At 45.6% G+C, this 23,593-nt stretch overlaps 1 protein-coding gene across 7 annotated transcripts in view; it reads left to right on the top strand.

Annotated features, from left to right (window-relative positions):
- IARS1 (isoleucyl-tRNA synthetase 1) overlaps positions 1-23,593 on the top strand; it is a 212,201-nt gene that overhangs the window by 135,185 nt on the left and 53,423 nt on the right. For all 7 annotated transcript variants that reach the window (XM_068111971.2, XM_078775506.1, XM_078775509.1 and 4 more), the window contains 6 exons: positions 8,203-8,377; positions 8,570-8,682; positions 19,105-19,200; positions 22,561-22,731; positions 23,002-23,122; positions 23,332-23,451. In XM_068111971.2, the coding sequence (XP_067968072.2) occupies positions 8,203-8,377; positions 8,570-8,682; positions 19,105-19,200; positions 22,561-22,731; positions 23,002-23,122; positions 23,332-23,451 (796 nt within the window). The remainder of the gene's footprint in view (positions 1-8,202; positions 8,378-8,569; positions 8,683-19,104; positions 19,201-22,560; positions 22,732-23,001; positions 23,123-23,331; positions 23,452-23,593) is intronic.

A 23,593-nucleotide genomic window follows, 5' to 3' on the forward strand; every position in this document is an offset into this window, starting at 1 on the left:
CAAGAGTGCCCTGGAAAGTGATGGCACTTCCCCTCCCCCTCCCCCCAGCTCATTGGCTGTTTTTCTCTTGTCTAAGAGTCTCGTGTTGCCTTGTGTATTCGTCTGTTTTGTCCATGTGTATGAGATGTGTGTGTGGCAGCCTGAAAAAAGGCCCATGGAAGATTTGAACAACAGGAGTGTACAGACAAAATGGAGCAATGGGACAGCAAGAAGTGGATGAACCACTGCAGCAGGAGATGCATTGCATTCAAAGGGTGTGATCAAGTTTGCAGAGGGTGTATTGAAGCTCAGTTTAATGGAAAAAAGAGACCACAAGGTGTCAGGGGCTGGAGAAGCAAGAGGGCAGGAAGAGCAAGACCAAAAACGTGTGTGTAGCAGCTCCACTACGAGACCCAGATAGTCAAAAAAAGAAAAAGGAAAAAAAGAAGCAAAATCGTTTTCTGACCTGCCAGACACCATGTGTGATTCGATGCACATACACACTCGCCTCGCTGTTTTGATGTGCACTCAAAATCTGCCAGAATCGCCATTTGCCTTGATTGCAACCGCAATGCAATGTGGCATTGACTCCAGAAGCTAAAAGGTGTGTAAAGCAAAGTTGATCTATCCAACGATGAACCAACGCATCACGTGGGTCGTTCCCCATTGCGCTGGGAACTGAGGGACAAGATTTTTTGGCTTGCACAATCGTGCCACACAAAGAGGTATGGACTGTTGGTCCTTTGTGCAGTTATAAATGGGGGCTCAGTTATAAATGGGGGTCTTGGACGCCCAGTCAATCAAGAGTTGGCAGTTGCGTAATGAGTTGTCACTTAGAGGAGTTGGCAATTGCAATTGGAGAGTCAGGAATTGTACAGTTTGAGTTGGTTAAGAAACAGTAACATTCTCATTTTCAAATGAGAAGACGGCCTGAGTTTTCGTAGAGTTGGCAGTTGCAGCCACATCATGTGCACACGAGAGTAAAACGAGTCCGTGGATGCTCATTGGCTTGCAGTTAGTGCACTGATTCTGCTCCACCACCTGTCTCTTCATGCTTCACCATCACAGTACATGCATACCTTCTTCTTCTTCGTCTTCTTGTATGGCCGTCTAGCATGTAGATCATATAGGAGTTGTAATTATATGTGACGCAGCCGCTTCAGAAAAGCCACCGTCTTGTTTAGGACATTCAATGCGCGCTTCAATGTCAGGGTGTCGGTTCCAAACACATCAACTCCTTCCTGCTTGAGCATTTTCTGGACATTCGCCAATGAAATTATTAAAATCCTCTTGATTCTTGGCAATTTGGACAGTTGTCAGATTCAGTCGGACAAATTCTGTGCTTGTAAGCTTGTTGTAAAAGAGAGTGGCATTTATCGGCATTTTAATATTTGTATGCTTCCTCCGACCAAGTCGTCGATGGAGCCATTATGTTTTCAGGGTGTCTGTCCGTCCACCTGGTGTTGGGCTAGCGGCTAGGGTGCCAGCTTAGGATCCAAGGATCCTGGGTTCGAATCCCGGTCGATTGCTGAATTAACGCCAGGGGGGTTGACTCAGCCTGTCATCCTTCCGAGGTCGGCAAATTGAGCACCAGTACACTGGTAATTCCCTGGTTATCGTAAAAAGGCGACAAACAGGGTTGGCGGCAGGAAGGGCATCCGGCCGTAAAACATTGCTTCAAAAAGGGGACCAAAAAACAACAACAACCACGGTCCCCGAAAAGGCCAACCCCCGCTTTGCGGGGAAAAATGGCCTCTAAACGGTGGTTTTTGTCCGCCCACCCATCTGATTTTTTTTTTTTTTTTTTTTTTTTTTTGGTATACAAGATCGAGGCTCGTGAAAGAGCTAACATTAATCGCACAAAAAGTCAAACCGACACATAAAACATATAATGAGGGGAGCGGTAGACAAGATGGGGAAATAGGGGGAAGGATACAAACACAACATTTGAGAGCAGGGACATAGAGAGATCTGTGGGAGGGAGAGGGCTTGGGGGGAGGTGAGCGAGGTATAAAACGTATAGACACTGCAAGGACTTCCAGGAAAAAAGTTGGAATTTCAAAAAAGTGTATCTGGGGTGAATTAGCGGGGGTAGAAAAGATCAAGGTTTTGGATGGGGGAAGATAAGAGATGGTGGTGAACAGCTTTTTTAAAGACCTGGAGGGAGGAGTGGGATTGAAGGGAGTGGGGGAGTTTGTTCCAGAGGTGGGAGAAAAGAGGAATGAAAGAGTGAAGGTGAGCAGAGAGCCTAGATTTTGGCAGTTTAACCATAAGAGGGTTGCTGGCAGATCTTGTGTGACCTTCAGGAATATTTGGGGGACATAGCACAGAGAGAGCTGGGGGAGCAAGGCCTGAGAGGAGTCGGTAGAAGACAGAAAGACCACCAACCTGCTTGCAGTGAGTGAGTGAAGGCCCTCGGAGTTAGCTTCATCGCGGGAATTCATTCCATTGATTCATTCCAATGATTCTGAAAGTTTTGGTTTCAACAGCGTGAAGCCGAGCTAGTTGTGAGGCAGGAGCACCGGCCTTGAGGGGAGTACAGTATTCCATTGAGCTGCGGATGAAAGCCTTGTATGTGGTGAGGAGTTCAGGTGTGCCAAGGAAGGACTTCACACGACGGAGGATTCCCAGTCAGCGACTGGCTTTGGAGGCCAGCTTGGAAATGTGGTTTTCCCAGGAAAGATCATGGCAGATAGTGAGACCCAAAAGCTTGAGCGACAGAACTTCTTGGAGAGGATTGCTGAGAAAGTAGATGGGCGGGTTGTCCAGTCGGTCTTTTCGGAGAGACATCGTAAGAGTGTTTGTGATTTGTCAGGATTGAAAGACATGTTCCACTTGTTTGACCAGTCTGTGATTTTGTCCAGGTTTGCAGAGAGTGAGGAGGCTACAGACTTCCGATCTGAGGGATGAGGAATGGAGCGGCAGAGAGTAGAGTCATCAGCAAAGAGATAGAGAGTATTTTCCAAAGTCGGAGAGATCATATATGAAGACCAGAAAAAGTACAGCGCCCAGAACACTGCCTTGGGGAACTCCAGCCTGAACAGGAAGGGGAGATGAGAGAAATCCATTCAGGGCCACACGTTGACTATGACCAGAGAGGAAGTCCGCAAGCCATGCGTTGAGATTTCCATGGATACCATAGGAGGAGAGTTTGGTGAGCAGCGCTGGGTGCCAGACCGTATCGAAGGCACGTGATATTGTGAGGGAGACAGCTCTGATTTCCTGTTTGGCATTGAGGACAGATCCATTTAGATTCATTGTTGAGACAACAGAAGCAGCATGTCCAGAGTAGAGTGACCTGGTCTGAATCCAAATGAATGATCGGAGATCAAGGCATTGGAGAAGAGGAAGGATTTGATATCCGAAGCAATGATGGAATTCCATGACTTTGCTGATAATTGGGAGTAGGCTGATTGGTCTGTAGATGCAAGGATCTGTTTTTGCACCTTTTTTGTGTAAAGCGGTGATGTTGGCTGATTTCCAAGATGCTGGCAGATGACCTTGAGCAAAAGAGGGTGAAAAGAACAGAGAGAGTGTGAGATAGAGCGGCAGAGCAGGATTTTAGGACCCGAGGGCTGATGTTGTCTGGTCCAGTTGCAGAATCAGAGTCGAGGTTTGACAAAAAACTTCTCCACCTTGTCAGGAGAGAAGGACACAGAGTCCAGGAGCAGTTGGGTTCGACTGGGTAAGGTGGGAACAGAGAGAGGTGGGTTTGGGACACAAGATTTTGAGGCAAACACAGAGTTGAGGCATTCGGCTTTGTCACGTGCGGTGTCAACTGTGTAGCCATTTGAGGTAAGGGAGGGGATGGAGGGGGAACAAACACCAGAAACGGATTTGACCAGATGCCACCAGGGTTTGGAGGAAGGAGACAGATTTGAGAGTTCATGCTTGAGTGTGGAGAGATAGTGCTTACTGCCACTCCTGAGGGGAGACACACATTTGTTCCGAGCTTGGTGGAAGGAACTGAGATTGCCTTCAGTTAGATTAGCCTTCCAAGAGGCAAAGGCAAGTTGTTTCAGGGCAACTGCCTCACCACAAGATTCAGTGTACCATGGATGGGAGGAAGGGTAAGACATCTGAAGACGAGATGGGATAAATCTGTGCATGAGAGAGAGCAGTTTGCTTTCGAAGAATTTTCAGGAAGAATTGATGTCAGAGGCAGTAGAGATGGGAGACCAGTCCAGATGATTGATGGCTGCTTGAAGACCGTGCCAGTCGGCCTGAGTGAAATGCCAGACTCGTCAACGCTGAGGAGGCTCTCTGAGAATGGCCAGAGAGATGTCCACTTTAACAAGCACATGATCAGAAGAACCGATTGGAGCAGAAGAAGAGCAGCAGACATTTGCAGGGAAGTTAGTCATAACCAAGTCTAGAAGAGAAGATACTCCATTGACTCAGATGCGGGTCGGGAAATTAACAGATTGTGTCAGTCCCAAAGAGTCGCAGAAGTCCTTTGCTGAGATGCCATGGCTGGTGAGAGAGGAACCCACACCCAGCCAGCTGGCATGATGACAGTTGAAGTCGCCACATATGAGGAAGAGAGAGTTGGGATGAGTTGATAGAAGTTGGTCCATGTTGTCAGACAGCGAAATGTAAATGGAGTCATCACTGTTTGGAGGACGGAACAGAACACATATGAACAAAAGGTGGGAGCGGAGAGGAAACCATAGCCAGAGGTACTCCTGGGGGTGAGGTGGAGAGAGGGCAGTGCAAGGAGAGTGAGGAAGATAGTTTTTGATAAAGATAGCAACCACACCACCAGGACGAGGCTCAGGTCTGTCATACCGGAGGAGGGAGTAACCAGGAAGAGATATTAAGGAATCAGAGACATCTTGAAGGAGGAAAGTTTCTGTTAAGCAGATCAAGTCAGGATTGTCAGAAGCAACCTGAATGGAGAGATCAATCAGGTTTGAGTGAAGGCCCCAGATGTTTGAGGTCTATACCGTTAATGAAGAGAGAGGGGGAGCATCTGGTGCTGGACAGGGAAGGGGAAGGGTCAGATGAAGGATGAGAGGGGGAGGTAGGGAGAGCAGTTGATAGTGTGTCAGAGATTGCAGAAGAGTTACAAGAAAGGGAAGGATGAGGAGGATGAAAGGTTTGATGGTGATGGGATGAGGCACAGTGAGGGGTTGTTTGAGAGGTGGTGGGGGGTGGGGCGGGCAGAGGAAAGTACAAGGTTGGAGGTAGAGGTATGAGATAGAAGGGAGATGAAGTGGGGAGGAGGCAACTTTGAGGAGGAGGAGGTAGGGGGGAGAATTGGAGAGGGATGGTCGGGGAGGAGATTTGAAGAGGAGGTGTTGGGGGGGGGGAGATTTGAAGAGAAGGGGTTGGTGGGGAAGATTTGAAGAGGAGGGGTTGGGGGAGTTTTGAAGGGGAGGGGTGAGGGGGTAGTTTAGGAGGGTAGGGGCAAGGGAGGTGAATTGAAAGGGAGGGGGGAGGAGGGAGTTTAGGAGGGTATGGAGGAGAGGGACTTTATGAGGGGGGGGAGGGGAGAATTGAAAGGGAGGGGGGAGGAGGGAGTTTTGGAGGAGAGGTGTGAGGGGGGAGTTTAGAAAGTGGATAATTAATGAAAGGCAAACATTTATAACAAATTGGGTTTATTGTGATTTTCAAGGTTGCGATCCGTTTAAGAACGATAGAGGAGGGGTGGAATGAAGGTGATTTTAGAGCATGTCGTGAGGAAGAATTGTAAGAGATTGAATTTTTTTTTTTTTAAGTGGAACGACTTGAAGAGGAAATAGAAAAGAGCGTTTTAAATAGGAAGAAAAACAGCGTTTTGTAATATACTACTGAATAGAACACTGCAGGCGTAAGTTTAAACATATTTAAATAATATTGAAACAGAACTGTGAAAAACAATCTTGTATTCACAAAATACCGACGGGTAGAGGGAGCCTCGAGGGACAACCACGAGTCACATGAACAGGGCAAAAAGTGGAAGGCAAGGAGATGATATGTTTTCATTACCGCGATAACTTGAGAACAGCTGAATGGATCTTTGTCAAACTTGGTGCAGGTATGTATAACAAGGTAAAGATGACTGATTAGATTTTGGGGGCACGAGGTCAAAGGTCAGAGGTCATGTTTGGTGAAAATCCTGTTACTGCGATAACTTGTGAACAAATGATGGGATTCTGACCAAATTTGGTACAACTATGTATAATGATGTAAGGATTAACTGGTTAGATTTTGGGGTCAAAGGTCAAAATCTGTAATCGGTCTAACTTGAGAACAGCTGAAGTGATCTAATTCAAACTTGGTGCAGGTATGTATAATGATCTAAAGATGAACTGATTCGATTTTGAGGTCAAAGGTCAAAGTCTGTAATAGGTCTATAACTTGAGGACGGCTGATTCACCACAACCTGACGAAGGTTCGTCCAATCAGAACCAAATTGCCCTCTAGATATCCTAGAGCAAGTCACACTTGCGCTTAATTTACATCATACCATCCTCCCGACCCCCCCCCCCCCCCATATGGGTTAAAGGTCAAGGGCAAATGATGGTGTGAAAAATAAATGCGTTTTTTGTCATCGCTCAATTTTGCCAATACGGAATCTCAGACTACGTGACATGGTCTTGCATCGTAAAAGTGTACTTGCACTGAAGTTGGTTGACCTGATATCTGTGTCCTTGACCTACGTTTTTTGGATTGTGGCCTGATTAACAAAAACACATTTTTGATCATAACTTGAATAATTTTCTGATTTTCATGATGTTGAGTTTTCTGGATAGATTTTATATGGAGACAAACTTTCTTAATTTACAGTCTATCCCTAAATGTTGAAAGTCAGTCATTTGAGGGTCCAAAAAAAAAAGGCCATCCCTTTGTGGTTGCTTTTTGATCGGAAATATCTACTTTCTATTATTCATGCGGCACACAAATAATTAAATGCAATTGAATTAATTCCCAACAAATAATTCAATTTTGTCGAAATCAAATCAAGTGGAAGCCTTGTAGCTGCTTGCATACTCACATACGCTCCCAGCATGGATTGCAGCAAAATCAGTCAGTTCGATCTTCGCCGAGACTCGAGTGATTTATGGTCCATAAAGATTGGACTGTGGCCTATTGCTGCACAACGGGACCACACAACCCTCTGGCCTCGTACCACAACGTTATTCCTAACGGTGGCAAACCGTTAGGATTATCCTGCCTGTCCTTGTAGGATTATCCTGCCTGTCCTTGTAGGATTATCCATTGCCCATAATGCAACTTAAAAGTTCAAAGATCTGATTTTCCGAACTGGCAACTCGAAAATCTCTACCCACATCAAATAAACATTATTTAATTTGGAAATATAATCCCATACTCTGTTTAATTTCAATGATTACTTGGAGTGTGGTTTGGAAGTATCAATAACTGGGCTGAGTTACTATAAATGCCAAATTCGTACTCCACCGAAACCATTTTGAGATCACGTGACATTCTCCCTCCATCAGTGAAAATTGATGGCTTGGTGTTCAATAGGATTAAGCCTAAAGTATTTATAGCACTCCATGGTGATAGCATCACAAATCGAGAACAAAGGGCATTATTAGAACCCAATGAACATCAAAGGAGAGGAGGAACGTGTCTCTGGTTGTTACAAATGTTGTTTCTTCTTCGGTTCGACACAACCAGTGTTTATACCCAATGCATGTTGGAGGAAAATGACAGATCAATCCTTCCAAGGTATAAAACTGTAGTTTGTGTGTCATGAGAAGCAGCCTGTCGAGTCAGAACGGTATCTTGATAAATCACCGGTTTACATTATCACATCCGTAGTCCATGCAAGGCCTGGCAGGATAGCCCAGAGGTATCCAAGACCCTCTCTCCCCCCTCTGAGCGGTTATGCTCGGTTCGAATCTCAGCCCAGCTGTAAACTGGCATCCTGGTGTTTCACAGACAGGACAAGGCATAAACGTGTGCACCGTTCCTCGGGCGTTCCATTTGCAGCATCAGTTCATGGAGGTTAAATATCCCACTGTGTCCTCCATGAAGAATAGGCGAGCCATCACCATGGCTAAACCCCAAATTCCTATCTGGACTCCAACTTGGAAGACAAAGGCAAAACCGCCTAGTGCAATCCTTCCCGAAGGGTTGCTTCTGCAGTGCAGAACCTGCCTTGAGAGAGAACACGACAAAGAAATATAATAATGTTTGAGCTTATTAATGAATTGCTTAACTAAAATTGTATTAACTTTATACATCTGTCGTCGATGATATTTCTGTGCTCAGGAGCTAAATGTTCGCACTGTGACTGCAACGGCTGACAAGTCCCAATATGGTGTGACTCTCCGTGCGGAACCCAATTATGCGGTGCTCGGCCAACGTCTCAAGGGAGCCTTTAAGTCTGTCATAGCTGCTATACGGAACCTAAAAAACCCCGAGCTCGAGAACTTCCGTAAAACAGGTAAAAGGGGAGGAAGTGAGGTGATGGTGTTTATGGTTTGAGTTTTTTTGTTTTTTTTTCGCTCCTGTTGATTGTTTGAGCTTGATATTTGAAATTTTGAACAGTTTTTTAAATCCTTAATGTTGGATTGTAATTATTCTTTTATCTTTTGAAAGTTCTGCATTTTTAACGGAGATTTGGGATTGTTTGCAGGTAGTATCACAGTCGAAGGCCACCTTCTGGGCGTGGATGATCTGCGGCTGGTTCACACAATGGGACAGGGTCAAGGAAACGGTGGGAAATACGAGTCACATTCTGATGGGCAGGTATGCTTATTTATACTCGCATTTGATTACGGCACAATGTGTGCTTTGTTTTAATATAAAACGAGCTTTGTATGCTCTGAACCCAATTTCCAATAATCTTGTGCTGTGACCCTGATTGGCCATTACTCTGGGCAGAGACTGGAGGGGTTGTCTGTGTGAATCCCAAGTACTTCACCTTTGTTGCTGGGACTTCACCACAGAGTGACTGAGTTTGGCCATCCGTGAGGGCATGTCATGTGTCGATGTGAACTCAGCCACCATTATCCTTTTGTCCAAGAATCGTCTGACGATTGGCACCAAAATGGATGTCCTCTCTGAGAAAATTCACAGCAATGCCCAGAAAAATGTTCTCATTGCATCTGTGTTTCTATTAGACCGAGAGCTAGCTAGGCCCAATATAATTAGACAATCGGGAACAAAGTACTCAATGGTGTGGTTCCATTTTACCATCAGTCCAAAGCTTGAAAAGCTCATTCTTAATTTTCACCAAATCAGACTCGTGCCCTTGGCACCAAATTGGAGTGGCATCATATTACTCAATTATTTAGATTTTCGAGTCCATGCATCAAACTCATATGTTCAGATTTCTCCCATCCTATGAGGAATGGAAACATGACCTAAGTATGAATAGAGATCAGACGAATTAGCTTAAGAATGACATTAATTAGTGACAATTTTCACTTCAATTAAAATAATTGGCAATGGTACCCGCCCTACAGGCGGGGCTTCATTTGGGAGGCCCAAATGAAAAGGCAAAATATCAGAAAGTAAAGGCTTTTTTATTTTAAACGATTCATATAAACATCCGTTATATCATATCACATGCAAATTATATCATATCACACGTAGAATTTCAATAAAAGCCACATCACTGTTCATTTCGGTAAATATTATTCCATTGTGTTTCAAATCACATCATCGTCACAATCATCACAATCACACACAATCGTCACAATGTTCATCACGATGACCTGAATCACATGTCCTGAATGATGTTCATCGTCACAATGAACGTTATGCGAACGCGAATGTTATGCGGGAGTCCAAACCTGAGAATTCTGGAGACCAAAGCTGAAATTGGGAAAACTTTTACTTTCAATGACGTTTATATACGAATGATGTTTAATGATGTTTATATTGGTTTTGGGTCGTCCTTTCCGCATATCTCGTGGGATTGTAAGTTGGAGAGAAAGCCGTGTTGGCGGCGAGGGTGTTGGAATTCTCTCAAGCAGGGATTCAACCCGTGTCCTTATAAAAGGTCTTTGTCATGCAGCCGTCAGGTACACCATCAGGTACACCGTCATGTACACCGTCATGTACACCGTCATGTACACCGTCATGTACACCGTCATGTACACCGTCATGTACACCGTCATGTACACCGTCATATACACCGTCATGCAGCCGTTTGTGCGGCACCCGGGAAAACAACAACGTCACAATGAACGTTATGTGAACGCGAATGTTATGCGGGAGTCCAAACCTGAGAATGCTGGAGACCAAAGCTGAAATTGGGAAAACTTTTACTTTTAATGATGTTTATATACGAATGATGTTTATATTGGTTTTGGGTCGTCCTTTCCGCATATCTCGTGGGATTGTAAGTTGGAGAGACGGCTGTGATGGCGGCGAGGGGGTTGGAATTCTCTCAAGCAGGGATTCAACCCGTGTCCTTATAAAAGGTCTTTGTCCGAGGTCACCGAGTCAGATCAGTGCAGCTGTGCAGCGATCGGTGCAGCCGTTTGTGCGGCACCCGGGAAAACAACATCGTCAGAATGAATGTTATGCGAACGCAAATGTTATGCGGGGGTCCAAACCTGAGAATGCTGGAGACTGAAGCTGAAATTGGGAAAACTAAAGAGACTATTTTACTCCTGGAGATCCCAGGATTATCCACCCAAAATATCGTTACGATCAGTTCAGCAGTTTTTACGGTACCTTTGAACAGACGGACACACACACACAGACAGACAGACGGACGGACATTTGGTGAATTATAGTAAGATGAGTACAAACACAGAAATAGTCAGAAACAAAAGAGGACCGTAAGTGTAACAAGAATCAGCTACTTGATAATGAAAATCAATCAGACGAAGGGTCTTAATAATCTATTAAAGTAATTGGCCGTGACCAAACATGACTACTTCCACTTTAATATGTCAGGAGAACAAATTTGAAATCGACATCCATGAGATGTACTTGATACATACACTCTCAATTTGTCACTCAATAATTATGACAAATCAGACTAATTAGCATAAGAATGACATTAATTAGTGCTAATTAACCAGTTGATGTAACCGTAACCTAGTAACCTTTAACTTAAATTGAGCATACCATTAATTAAATTAATTAATTAAGCATATTAAGCATTAATTAAATATTAATTAAGCATTTAACTTAATTTAAATGACATTAATAATTAACGTAATTTAAGTAATTTAGTGTAAAGTAATTAGTAACCTTTAACTAGAACTAAGTAAGCGCATACCTCCGCCAGGCTGAACAGTCGATGTTTTGTATCCCACTGATGGTCCGGATCTGGATTATTACCTGAAACAAAATCTAATCACTTGTTCTTGTCACATAACCAACTCATTCACCTAGTTTAGTCATAACTCGTCCATAACTTTTTTACGGTGTAACCCATACAGCAAAGCAGTCTTGAACGGTGTTTGTCCGTCTGAGTGTATGTATGTCCCCTCAAACGTATACCAATCGGCTGAGGATCTGGTCACATGACAGGGTGATGTCATTACGTCTGATGTCATTACGGCGTACAACGGCTGACTCCACACTCCAGCATTTTGATTCCAATTTCGTTCAGGCCAAAGATATCGTCGAACCTGTCATATATCACAATCACCATCCTCTACCTCTACGTTTTTCATTCAGTGTGAAACACAAACAAATCTATTGTTAAAATAATCATCAAATATCGATAGCATAGCCATAGAAGTTACGGATCTTCCAATGACACAGTACTTGTCGGCCTTGGGCTTCGTGCCTTCATGCTTCACCTGCAGGCCGCTTCGGACTAATTGGCCCAGGTTTCTTAATACAGTCGTATTGTTTTCGTAATAATAATAATTGTGTTAATACTAATAATACAGTAAATATAATAGTAACCCTGCAATCCCTTTGTCGTTATTGCAAAGTTTCTCGATTGAAGCGATGTATGGTTCATGAATCAATGATAAGCAGTATACGGTACAAATATCGTGAAAGTAAGGAGAAGCACTCTCTCGGAGTAAGGAAAACTACAAAAAAAAAGTAAGGAAAACTACATTTCAAATCTGGCCTCCAAAGCCAGTCGCCGACTGGGCATCCTCCGTCGTGCGAAGTCCTTCCTTGGCACACCTGAGCTCCTCACCACATACAAGGCTTTCATCCGCAGCTCAATGGAATACTGCTCTCCCCTCTGGGCTGGTGCTCCTGCCTCACACCAAGCTCGTCTTCACGCTGTTGAAACCAAAGCGTTCAGAATCATTGGAATCTCCCGCGATGACGCTATCTCCAAGGGCCTTTCACTTACTCACCGCAGGCAGGTTGGTGGTCTTTCCGTCTTCTACCGACTGCTCTCTGGCCTTGCCCCCCCCCCCCCCCAGCTCTCTCTGGGCTCTGTCCCCCAAATATTCCTACAGGTCGCACAAGATCTGCCTGCAACCCTCTTATGGTTAAACTGCCAAAATCAAGACTCTCTGCTCACCTTCACTCCTTCATTCCTCTTTTCTCCCGCCTCTGGAACAAACTCCCTCTCTCTCTTCAATCCCACTCCACCCTCCAGGTCTTTAAAACAGCTGTTCACCACCATCTCTTATCTTCCCCCATCCAAAACTTTGATCTTTTCTGACCCGCTAATTTCACCCCAAATCCACTTTTTTGAAATACCAACTTCTGTCCTGGAAGTCCTTGGTGTCCTTGTGTTTTATACTTGTCCCAGCCCCCCCCCCCCCTTCCCCTGCCTCCTCCCCCCAAGCCTTCTCCCTCCCACACATCTCCCTGCTCTCAAATGTTGTGTTTGTGTGCTTCCCCTTCTCTCCGCATCTTGTCTTCCGCTCCCTCTTTTTATATACAGACTTGGCATTTAATATGGAATTTTTTTTTTTCTTGACTTGGGTTTACTTTCTGAACTCAGTATATCAATCTGGTGAGTTTCTTTTACCCTTCGGTGATGTCTTTGTTGAAAGAACCATGTCACTGATTGTCTTTCGCAGCAAGAAGTCAATAACAGGATTATATCACAGGTGGCATGACAAAATGTAAGGACAGGTACATTTTACGATTGGCTTCACAATCGGGTATATAAGGGTTGTTGCGTTCTGTATTAGTGGAAAACAACTGCTGCACGTCTACAAAAGTTATTGCCGCTTCCTCAGGAGATGGTCCATCAACTTGACAATGCTGTTTGTCATGGAGTGGTGGCTTTACGAAATTCTGGCATGAAACAGCGTGTTATTGCTCGGCAGTATGGCATCACTCAAGGTCAGGTATCAAAGATCCTGAAACGAAATGCTCAGAGGGGTGTCCCTACTCCAATACCAAGGCCAGGACGTCCACACAGAACCACAAGGAGAGATGATCGCCAGCTGCACCGGTTAGTCTGCAATGGCTGTACCAAGTCAGCTAATCGGCTTAGGGCTGAGTGGCAGCAACTGACAAATGTGCCTGTATCCAGAAGGTTAGTCAACCATCGACTGGTTCAAGCAGGCTATCGTGCCAGGCGTCCCCTGAGAAAGCCACGCCTGACCAGACAACACAGCCAGCGCCGATTGCAGTGGGCCAGAGAGCACCGTCAATGGCAGCCAGGCCACTGGAATCACGTGACCTTCAGTGACGAGTCTAGATTTCTGGTCTATCGTCAAGATGGCCGCGTCCGAGTGCGCAGACAAGTGCATGAATCCCACAACGAAGATTGTATAGTGCCAAGAGTCCAAGCTGGAGGTGGTGGGGTGACCGTTTGGGCTGCTTTTCATGCAGGTGGCAAAACTGACCTGGTTGTTCTGAATGGAAACCTGAACCAGTTCAAGTACAGGGTCATTCTGGAAGAAACATTGCTTCCATTTGCTCGTGCAGCCTTTCGAGAAAACTTTGTCTTCCAAGATGACAATGCACGGCCTCATCGTGCTCGCATGATCCAACACTTTCTTGCTGACCGTGGTGTAGAGCATATGGAGTGGCCTGCCATGTCCCCGGATATGAATCCGAGAGAGAACTTGTGGGCAGAATTAACGCGTCAAATCGACAACTTGGACCAGCAGCCGACCTCTGTGCGTGAATTGCAGCAGGCTATTGCCACTGCATGGCAAGCGATTCCTGTCCAAACCTTGGCAAATCTCGTGAACAGCATTCCTCGACGTGTACGTGCTCTCCTGAATGCTCGTGTGGATTACACGAAGTACTGAACTGTAATTTTACTGTCCGTAATCCCAGTCATAATTTAGCTTATGTTTCTGTTGAAATTTTTTTTGGCTAATGTGAAAAATAAAGAGATACTTCTGGAAAACGTACAGAAGTTTAACACAGTACTGATCCTGATCAGGATGCATGGAGCAAGGCCACTGTAGCTGCAAGGTAAATTCAGTGCTAATAGTACAATAGGAAGTTGCTTTTAATAACGCAGGCATCAACCATAGACGGCTCCCCAGAGTCGACTTGATCTCCCAATGCAAGTATCGAAGAATCTTTCTTTGCTGTTTTGACCATGGTTCCATCTGTGCAACACAGGTACAATGGCACAGGAATAAGCGGGAAGGATAGCACGTGCTGGAGATCAATTTTCTGTTTCTGTGCCAAGGTGATGAGTCTTCCCAGTGAGTCGCGTGTGCATTTCAACTCAGCGACTTTATTTGTTGCCCATATGTTTTTGACACCGTCACATTCAAAATTGAAGATTTATTTCTCTTGATTGGTTGCTCAAAGCGGGCAGTATCCTGGTGGAATGAAAGGATGCACTCCTTCACAGCCACGCTGGACACTTTACCTGTCTGGATATTGTACAGCACACCTGTGAGTTTCTCTGAATGGATTGCATGAGTTTTCAATGGCACAGATTATCTTCTCCAAGTCACCGTTGTCTCTTCTCATCCTTGATGGGCGTAATTCAGCGGCACCAGCATCGACTGTACTCATGCCTGAGATTTCATTCAGGATGGTGACCATTGATGCTCTGAGAGATTTTGTCAGCATCCATCGCAGACGTGCATTGTAATTGTTTGTGGCTGCTGAAATTCCTGTTGATCTCGATGCAGCGTCAGCATTTCCTGTTCAAGTATGAGATCGATGGTGCATCTAGAAAAGTAATTTTGCTCCTCCTCACGGTGAAAGTTCCCTTCTCGAGGATAGCCCGAACACCAGAATGGGCGTTGTCCATATCCTGCAGATTTGCAACATATCTGGTCATCTATCGTGCATAGTTCACATGGCTGGTAATGGCGAACAGTCCATCGATCCTCGACAAAGCATGCACGCCCCGCTCAAGCTGCGTAAAAGGTGGAATGCAAGACCGTTTGATGCTGTTGAAATGTGCTGGGGACCCAGAGACAACCTTGCCTACCTGTTTGTGTCGAGAAAGGAGTGACCATCGTTGGAGTCTGCGCTGGAGCCAGGAACGGTTGCGCTAGGGGAATGGCGCAGCAACTGTTCGAGCACAAGGTAGAGTCATGATAGCGAACGAGCCAAGAGGTCCCTAGCGTGGGGAGATCGTTCCATTACTGACGTACACCTATTTATCTTGTTATCCCCACAATAATTCCTAATTTGCCGACTTCAACTCAGAAAGCATCGCATTTATAAAGAGTTGTTGGTGACTTGCCTGTTGACCCTTCCAGGCGAGGCTTTTCATACGCAGGTGACTTGCCTGTTGACCCTTGCATTTTTCCTCTAAGCATACATCGCTCACATTGTTTCACTTGCATTCACACCCTTCTGCTTTCCTTACCCCTCCCTTTTCATCATTTGTTTCCCATTTTGGGGATTGGCAAACGTTGGTATGATTCTGCTTGTGCCATGTCCTTTGTGTAGTTAATTAGGGTGAGATTGTAGAAGGGGAATAAGCGCTAAGGGTTAGAATATGTTCTGTGCCTTTTCTTGATTGTTTGCTGTGCCTGTATATACGTGCCTTTCATCATTGATTCCTGTGCCTTGTAAAATAAGTGCTTGTTCATTTGGTAAATGGTTTTCCATCCTGCCCTTTTCGTCTCATTCTCACTTTTGGGTCAACTTGGTGTACAAGATCAGATAGACGGGAAGTTCTGCCCTAGCGATTGGCTCTGCAATTATAGTCAGGTTCACTATGTTAACAAATATAATTTCGTTAAAAATTTTGGTAGATTAGCAAAACTATACATTTTGGAATATTCAGAGCATGAGGAATCCAAAAATTAAATGTTTACATTTGCGTAGACACCTTTGCGAAAATGACACTCAGGACAGTGATGAAGATAGTCAGGTTCACTATGTTAACAAATATAATTTCTTTCAAAATTTTGGGATTAGCAAACCTGTACATTTTTGGAATCTTCAGAGCATGGAGAATCTGAAAATCAATGTTGGCATTTGCACAGACACCTGCATGGCCGCCATTTTGGATTTTGAAAATGGCCGCCATAAAATACATATTTTGCGCGATCTCGGCTTCTCGTCAACCTAGAGACTTAATTAAATATGCTAATCCTATGTTTTCTGGGTCAAGGAATCCAATAAAGGCCTCAAAATAGTGCTCAGGATTATTGAAAAGCAACAAACAAAGGTAATTGAAAACCATTGTCTTTATATTTGTGATATTGAAGAGCCGGGGCTCTTGCTTGATACGGACGAAGTGACGGGCAAGACACAAACTCGTCCGAGAAGATGTTTATTGTAAAAACCAACTCGGGAACTCTGAAAAGCCCGTTTATCGGGCTGCATATATATCCCAACCCGAAAGCATAACCGAAACCGAAAGCCACGCCTCTCAGGCGAGGCGCGTTTCGGTGGTCACGTGACCGACAGGTGCAAAGGACCATAACCGCACGCGCGGCACGCTTCGGTGGTCACGTGACCGACAGGTGCAAAGGACCATAACCGCACGCGTGGCACGCTTTGGTGGTCACGTGACCGGCCACCCCGGCGCCGAGGCTGTCCGCCGGTGACATCACCGGCTGGAGCAAGGAGATTCTGCCGCTGGTCTCGCTTGGGGGACCCATGGGTCGCTACACACGCCCCCCCAGATGGACTTGATCCAGGAAGGTCAACCTGAGGGGGGTCCGGATGACCCGACCGAAACGACCCCTGGCCAGTCGCGGGAGGGGGGGGGGGGGGTCCGGTGTGGTGGCGGGTGGTCGGACGGGGGGTGCAGTGGACGGGGGGCGGCCGAGGGGCCGGGCAAGTCCTCGGGGGAGGCTGCCGAGGTTCCTCGCGGGCCTCCCGAGGTTGCAGTTCGCGGGTGCAGTGCCGAGAAGGCTCGAGCGGTGCACGCGAAAAGCGGGTGAGCCAACCGAGGGGCTGGTCAAGGCCTCGGGGGAGGCTGCCGAGGTTCCTCGCGGGCCTCCTGAGGATGCGGGGCTGGTCAAGGCCTCGGGGGATGCAGTGGACGGGGGGCGGCCGAGGGGCCGGGCAAGTCCTCGAGGGAGGCTGCCGAGGTTCCTCGCGGGCCTCCCGAGGTTGCAGTTCGCGGGTGCAGTGCCGAGAAGGCTCGAGCGGTGCACGCGAAAAGTGGGTGAGCCAACCGAATGGCTGGTCAAGGCCTCGGGGGAGGCTGCCGAGGTTCCTTGCGGGCCTCCCGAGGATGCAGGGTTGGAGAAGTAGTTGCGGTTGTAGTTGTAGGTGCGCGAGGGTGACGAAGCAGCCGTGCCTTCGGAGGGTCTTGGAATAGGTTCCCTCCTCCGGTCGTAGAGGAGGAGCCGAGCGTGGTGCGCGAACCTCATAGTCATGGCCGTCGTCATTACCGAAACTCCGGCATGTCGAAACCGCGGTCAAAACCGCCCGAAGCCGTGCGGGAGAAGCCGGCGTCACCAGCCGAGGTGGCTTCCCTGGCTAGGGCGTGCTTGCCGTGTCCGTTTGCAGCCCCCGCATCCGTGCGGGGGCAGTCGGGGTTGCGTGTTCAGATCACGTCGGGGTCACCAGTGAAGAGCCGGGGCTCTTGCTTGATACGGACGAAGTGACGGGCAAAACACAAACTCGTCCGAGAAGATGTTTATTGTAAAAACCAACTCGGGAACTCTGAAAAGCCCGTTTATCGGGCTGCATATATATCCCAACCCGAAAGCATAACCGAAACCGAAAGCCACGCCTCTCAGGCGAGGCGCGTTTCGGTGGTCACGTGACCGACAGGTGCAAAGGACCATAACCGCACGCGCGGCACGCTTTGGTGGTCATGTGACCGGCCACCCCGGCGCCGAGGCTGTCCACCGGTGACGTCACCGGCTGGAGCAAGGAGATTCTGCCGCTGGTCTCGCTTGGGGGACCCATGGGTCGCTACAATATAACTGTATTACATAATACATGATATTGCAAGTCCTTTGAAGTTATAGGTTGTTTTAGGAAGTTACAGGTAGTATCAGATTGAACTATAAGTCCTATACACAGGATCTACGAGGTCTATACCGTTCAGGAATATGCTTTTACAGATCTTCATCACTGTCCTGAGTGTCATTTTCGCAAAGGTGTCTACGCAAATGTAAACATTAATTTTTGGATTCCTCATGCTCTGAATATTCCAAAAATGTATAGTTTTGCTAATCTACCAAAATTTTGAACGAAAAAACATAGTGAACCTGACTATTAGCCAGTGAGTACTTAACGGTTCTGCTTGGCCGTAAATAATAAATAGACGAGTGCGCACTGAGGGTACGTGCCCCATTTGGCATCGTCAAACCACCAGAAAGGTAATGCGTTTGTCAAAGAGCGAGGACCCCTGCCAGGTTTGGCTTTGGTATCAGTCGGTGTCTGTAGCTGCTTGCCAACACGAAGGGACACGGACTTATTTGTGGCCTGTAGGGCTGGAGTTCGGGAGGAGTCCGAGAAGTCCCTCTCGTTGTAAACCCAGGAACCCGAGTCTATAACAATCTAAAGGCTATTTTTGTTTGTTCTTGAAGTGTAATCCCGGCTTGGGATCCTAGGATCCTCAGTTCGAATCCCGGTCGATCGCTTAATTAACGCCAGGGGGGTTGACTCAGCCTGTCATCCTTCCGAGGTCGGCAAATTGGGTACCGGTTAACTGGTAATTGGTTCCGAGTTGGTTCCCTGTGTGTCACAAGAGGCGACTAACAGGGTTGGCAGCAGGAAGGGCATCCGGCCATAAAACATTGCTTCAAAAAGGGGACCACAGTGCCTGAAAAAGGCCAACCCCTGCTCTGCGGGGGGAAATGGCCTCTAAAGGTGGTTCTTGTTGTGTAATTGTTTGTGTATAACTGTCCCTTTACTTATGTGTGTGATTCATAGGTGTTGGTTCTCCTCAATCTGGCAACTGATCAAGCAATGGAGGCTGAAGGAGTTGCACGTGAGGTTATCAATCGCATTCAGAAACTACGCAAGAAGGTGTGTGGCAATTCCATACGTTTTGGATTGTGTCAGTACTTGTTCAAAGAAACATACAAACACTTATGCACTTCTTTGGTTTGTGTTGGCCAGTGATATGTTTTGTTTAACCAGTGCTTCATATATGATCTTGGCTTTTGTTTATTCATAGTAAAGTTATGTATCCTTACTATAATTCACGGACCGGTTTGTGTTTGTTTGTTTGTCGCGCTACTACCTATTACAGCCTGGGCCCATTACATCCGGACGTCCTACATAGGATCAGCATGACCCCGATTAGTACATCGGGGTGTTTATAATCCTTGCCAGTGGTCTTGGGGAGGGGGCGGAGGGCAGGAAGATGCAAATTCTCTTTGTAAATGTGCACCGTGCAGCGCTGCCTTTAGGTGGGAGAGGGAGTTACAAGACCCCACCCTTTACAGTCCGTTTTTCAGAGCAGTGAGGTGTTTTGAACTGTAAGCAGTAGGCATGTTTTTGCTTCATGATCCCTGGTTACGTTATTTTTAGTGTTGTTATGAACCCGGTTTGTTCATGAACCCGGGTTAAGTTGCCACTCCGTCAATCAAGGATAGTAGAACAGAAGAAGAGAGGCTTGTCTACTACTGACACAAGTCTACTCCCATCAGTGGCCCAGAACAAGCTAATCCAAAACTAAGTGATGCCTTGAAGTCGCCCTCTTTTAAGAGTCTACTGCCAGACTTATTAATCAAGAGAGTGGGCAAAAAGTGAATACGGAGCCATTATCTCAAATCTTTTGTGAGCAATTGAGGCAGCTATCAGTTGCCTATACCCCACCCCAATAAAGGTATGTGTCAGAAGTGATTCATACTTGGACCGAGATTGCCCATAGGGCGGGTATTCTGCTAGTAGTGTTACCCCGTGTGCGCGAAGCACGGGGATAAGCAATTGATTCACTTTTTTGTCGATCTGTCTACAGATGTCTGTGTACAATCAAGGAACTAGTGACTTGAATTTGAATGTTTTATTTTGAACACTGTAGAACATGAATTGGAATACGAGCCTGCAGTTTAGTAGCACCTTGGCTCTGAATTTGGCAAATTGTATGGAATTTTGGCCTGATCGCACATGCGCAGAGAGGAGTAAGGTCAATGTTTTGCTCTGGAAAACTTACTATTTTTATTGATGTTATAAAGGACACACGCAACTGGCACGAATAACTAATGCGACGTGTTTGATAGGGTGGTGTGAAAAAATACAAAAATATGCTTCATTAACAGCGGTAAACTTCCCAAAAAAAAAATTGTACAGCTTTTATAACTTTAATTTAGATTTAATTATATATTTGAACACAATACAGCACAAATCACCATCTTGTCACTTCTAACAACCTACAGTTTTACAGTATTTGGACAAAATATTATGCCATTTTACGCCATCTCAACCAATCAAATTTTCCGCAAGTGTTCAGACAAAATGGTGGCCCGTAGGAAATATAGATCGTTCTCGGAAATGTAAAGCCAGAGTTTAAAAGACCCCCTCCCCATCTCCTTTTTCTCAAGACTGCACAAGGTAAGATGTTCCATGAAATCCCCAGTTTTTGAGAGAGTTTGTGCTTTTTAAGCTCACCTGGAACAAAGTTCATGGGAACCTATGTGATGGCACCTCATCGGTCAGTCGTTCGTTCGGTCAACACTTGCAACTTCTTCTCTGAAACCGCTGATGGGATTGCGACTAAATTTGGCACAAATTGTATTTGTTATGTTGTGACTAAAGTTTGTTCACAGGTTTAATGGGGTTTAAGGGGGTCAAAGTGGATCCACGTTTCACCCCACCCCCCCCCCCTCCCCCGCCCCCCCCCTCCCAGAATAGGAATTAGCTTTTTCCTCTGAAACTACACACAGTTTCGATGAAACTTCACCACAACCTTCATCACCCATGATGTACCAATGTTTGTTCAAGGCATTAGAAAAATTGTGGTCTGGGGAGGTATATGGGGTTGGGGGAGGGGTTGGGGGTTGCCCACCAAAATAGGATTTTTTTTGTTTAAAGTCTTATGATTATGTTTGTATGATTCTGCATGCTGCCCTGTCTTCTAGAAACCATTGATATTGGTTTAAAATACCATTAGTCAGTTCAGTATCCTGTTTATTCTACCAGGTGAGCACCAGGGGTATTGCCCCGATGTTTTTCTATTTAATATGCATCTGCTGATGAAGTCATGTTTATGTGAGTTGATATTTGTGTTTATGTTCATGTGAGTCATTTTTATGTGAGGCATTGTGTTTTCGGTTTGTCTGTCCATCTGTGCCTTCGTAATAGGTTTTTGTTACCGCAATAACTTAAGAACAGTTGATGGGATATAGGTCAAACTTCGTACAAGTATCCATAATGATATAAAGATAAACTGATTAGCTTTAGGCATCAAAAGGTCAGAGGTCATGTCCAGCAAAAATGTGACACTTGAGAACAGCAAAAGGGGTTTAAATCAAACTTGGTACAAGTATCCATAATGATGTAATAATGTGTTGGGAGGCATATAAATCGACGTCGCGACGTCAAAGAGTGTCGTTCTCGTTATTTATTTAACTTTTGACCTGTAAAATACCTTGAAAAGTAATGCAAGTATCGCTTTTGTAATATGCATACAAGCTTAATTACAAGTACTGTCGGACCCTGACATTCGCACGGGATACGTTCTTGATAAATGACACAAGTGTCAAATCCGCAAATGTCGGGATATTGTTTCAATGGGAAAATGGGGGATAGGCTCCTTGCGGTTCATGATTCATAAGGAGAAAATCAAAATCCTGTGGAAAACCGTGAATATGTCCACGAAAAACCATAAATCTGCAAAGCACAGGGCCGTGAATGTCGAAGCAGGTCAGAAAAACCACGAATGTCTAATCGCAGTGGATGGTTTATGCGCACGTACAGCTGCCTTTTTGCGTGACACGTGGAAGATGCTTTTAGAAGTGTCGTGTGTGGCTGGTGAGACGTTTTCCTTTTTTGCACCTGTGAAAAACCGCGAATACGCAAAGCATAGGGCCACGGATGTAGAAGCGAGTTACAGTTTATCAACCCGCGAATATGCGGGATCCGCGAATGTTGGACCGTGAATATTGAAATCCGACAGCACAGTATAAGCAAAACTTTAGGTTCAACTTTTTAAGCATCCAGTTTCTTGAGAGGATACTGGTTTTATTACTCCCTTTCTCAAACTTCTTTCCACAGAGACTTCAACAGGAAGATAAACTGCATCAACAAACCGTAGAACATTTACCACATGAATGTCCATAGTCATCCGGGGTGGTAGAACACAAATTTAGAATTTATTTTCGGGTTATTCTACCTTTAGATTTTTCTTAACCCAAGTCGACCACCCCCATCCCCTTCTTCTAGGCTGAGCTTCTCCCGACTGATGAAATAAAAGTCTACTTCGAGGCTCGTCCAATTTATGGATACCTACACTCAATTATACAAGAACATGAAGCTTTGATCACCAGTGCGATAAAGGCGCCACTGCAACGCTACCCACCACCGGAAATTGCAACCATCCATGACACAGCTAAGGCATGTGACTAAATGCTTGTGTTTTAATTCTGATGAGGAAGAGTTGGAAAACGAATCCGATATTTTGCAACTCAGAGCCCTTAGGTGCTGATACCCTCACCAGATTCTAAATTCTCTCTCATTCAGTATGAAGTTTATCATCTCGCATCATCACACTCCTTGATCTGTCACGGATGTCGTTACCACAAAGCACTCTGTTGATAAACTTGCAGTAGGTGATCAGATCGGGTTTCGGAAACAAGTGTTTAACAGGCTTGTGATGGGTGACAGGTGAAGGACAGTGACCTTCTCTTGACCATTGTCCAGAAAATGAGCCCTGCAAAACCTGTCTTGCTGGGTCCAGTCTGCGCTTACCTCAATCTGCATCTTGTCGCTGACACAAGGCAGCAGCGTGCGTAAGGCTGGCGTGTGCTTTGTTTTCCAATGTCTAGACTGCACAGTCTATTGTGTAATGTGTCGGTGGTTTATTTATTTATTTATTTATTTTAAATGTCTTGTAATTTTTACATGTTTATACCAAACCAGGCATCATAAATTGAAATTACATGATGAGTATGAGTAATGAGAAAAATTAAATTTTGTCCCTCATTTCTATTTCAGAGGCTGTGGCTCTGTTGGAAAATCCCTCCCAAGACCCTGTTATGGATTTGGCGGGTCTAACCCACCTTGCTTGCTGTCTCTTCGGCGTCGACTCCTGCCGTCTGTTTTCACAAGGATCAGGTAAGAATATCTGTGACCTGTCTTCTTTATGGAGATGCTTCTTCACCTACTCTTTCCTGTACAGCTGCATTGCTAGAGCGCGGTGTACACCATTGGACTTGTACTTTGGCCGCATTTCCACCTCTTGCTTCCCTTCACTTTT

This window comes from Myxine glutinosa, chromosome 4, assembly GCF_964187855.1.
Source record: "Myxine glutinosa chromosome 4, kmMyxGlut1.1, whole genome shotgun sequence".
Lineage (NCBI taxonomy): Eukaryota > Metazoa > Chordata > Myxini > Myxiniformes > Myxinidae > Myxine > Myxine glutinosa.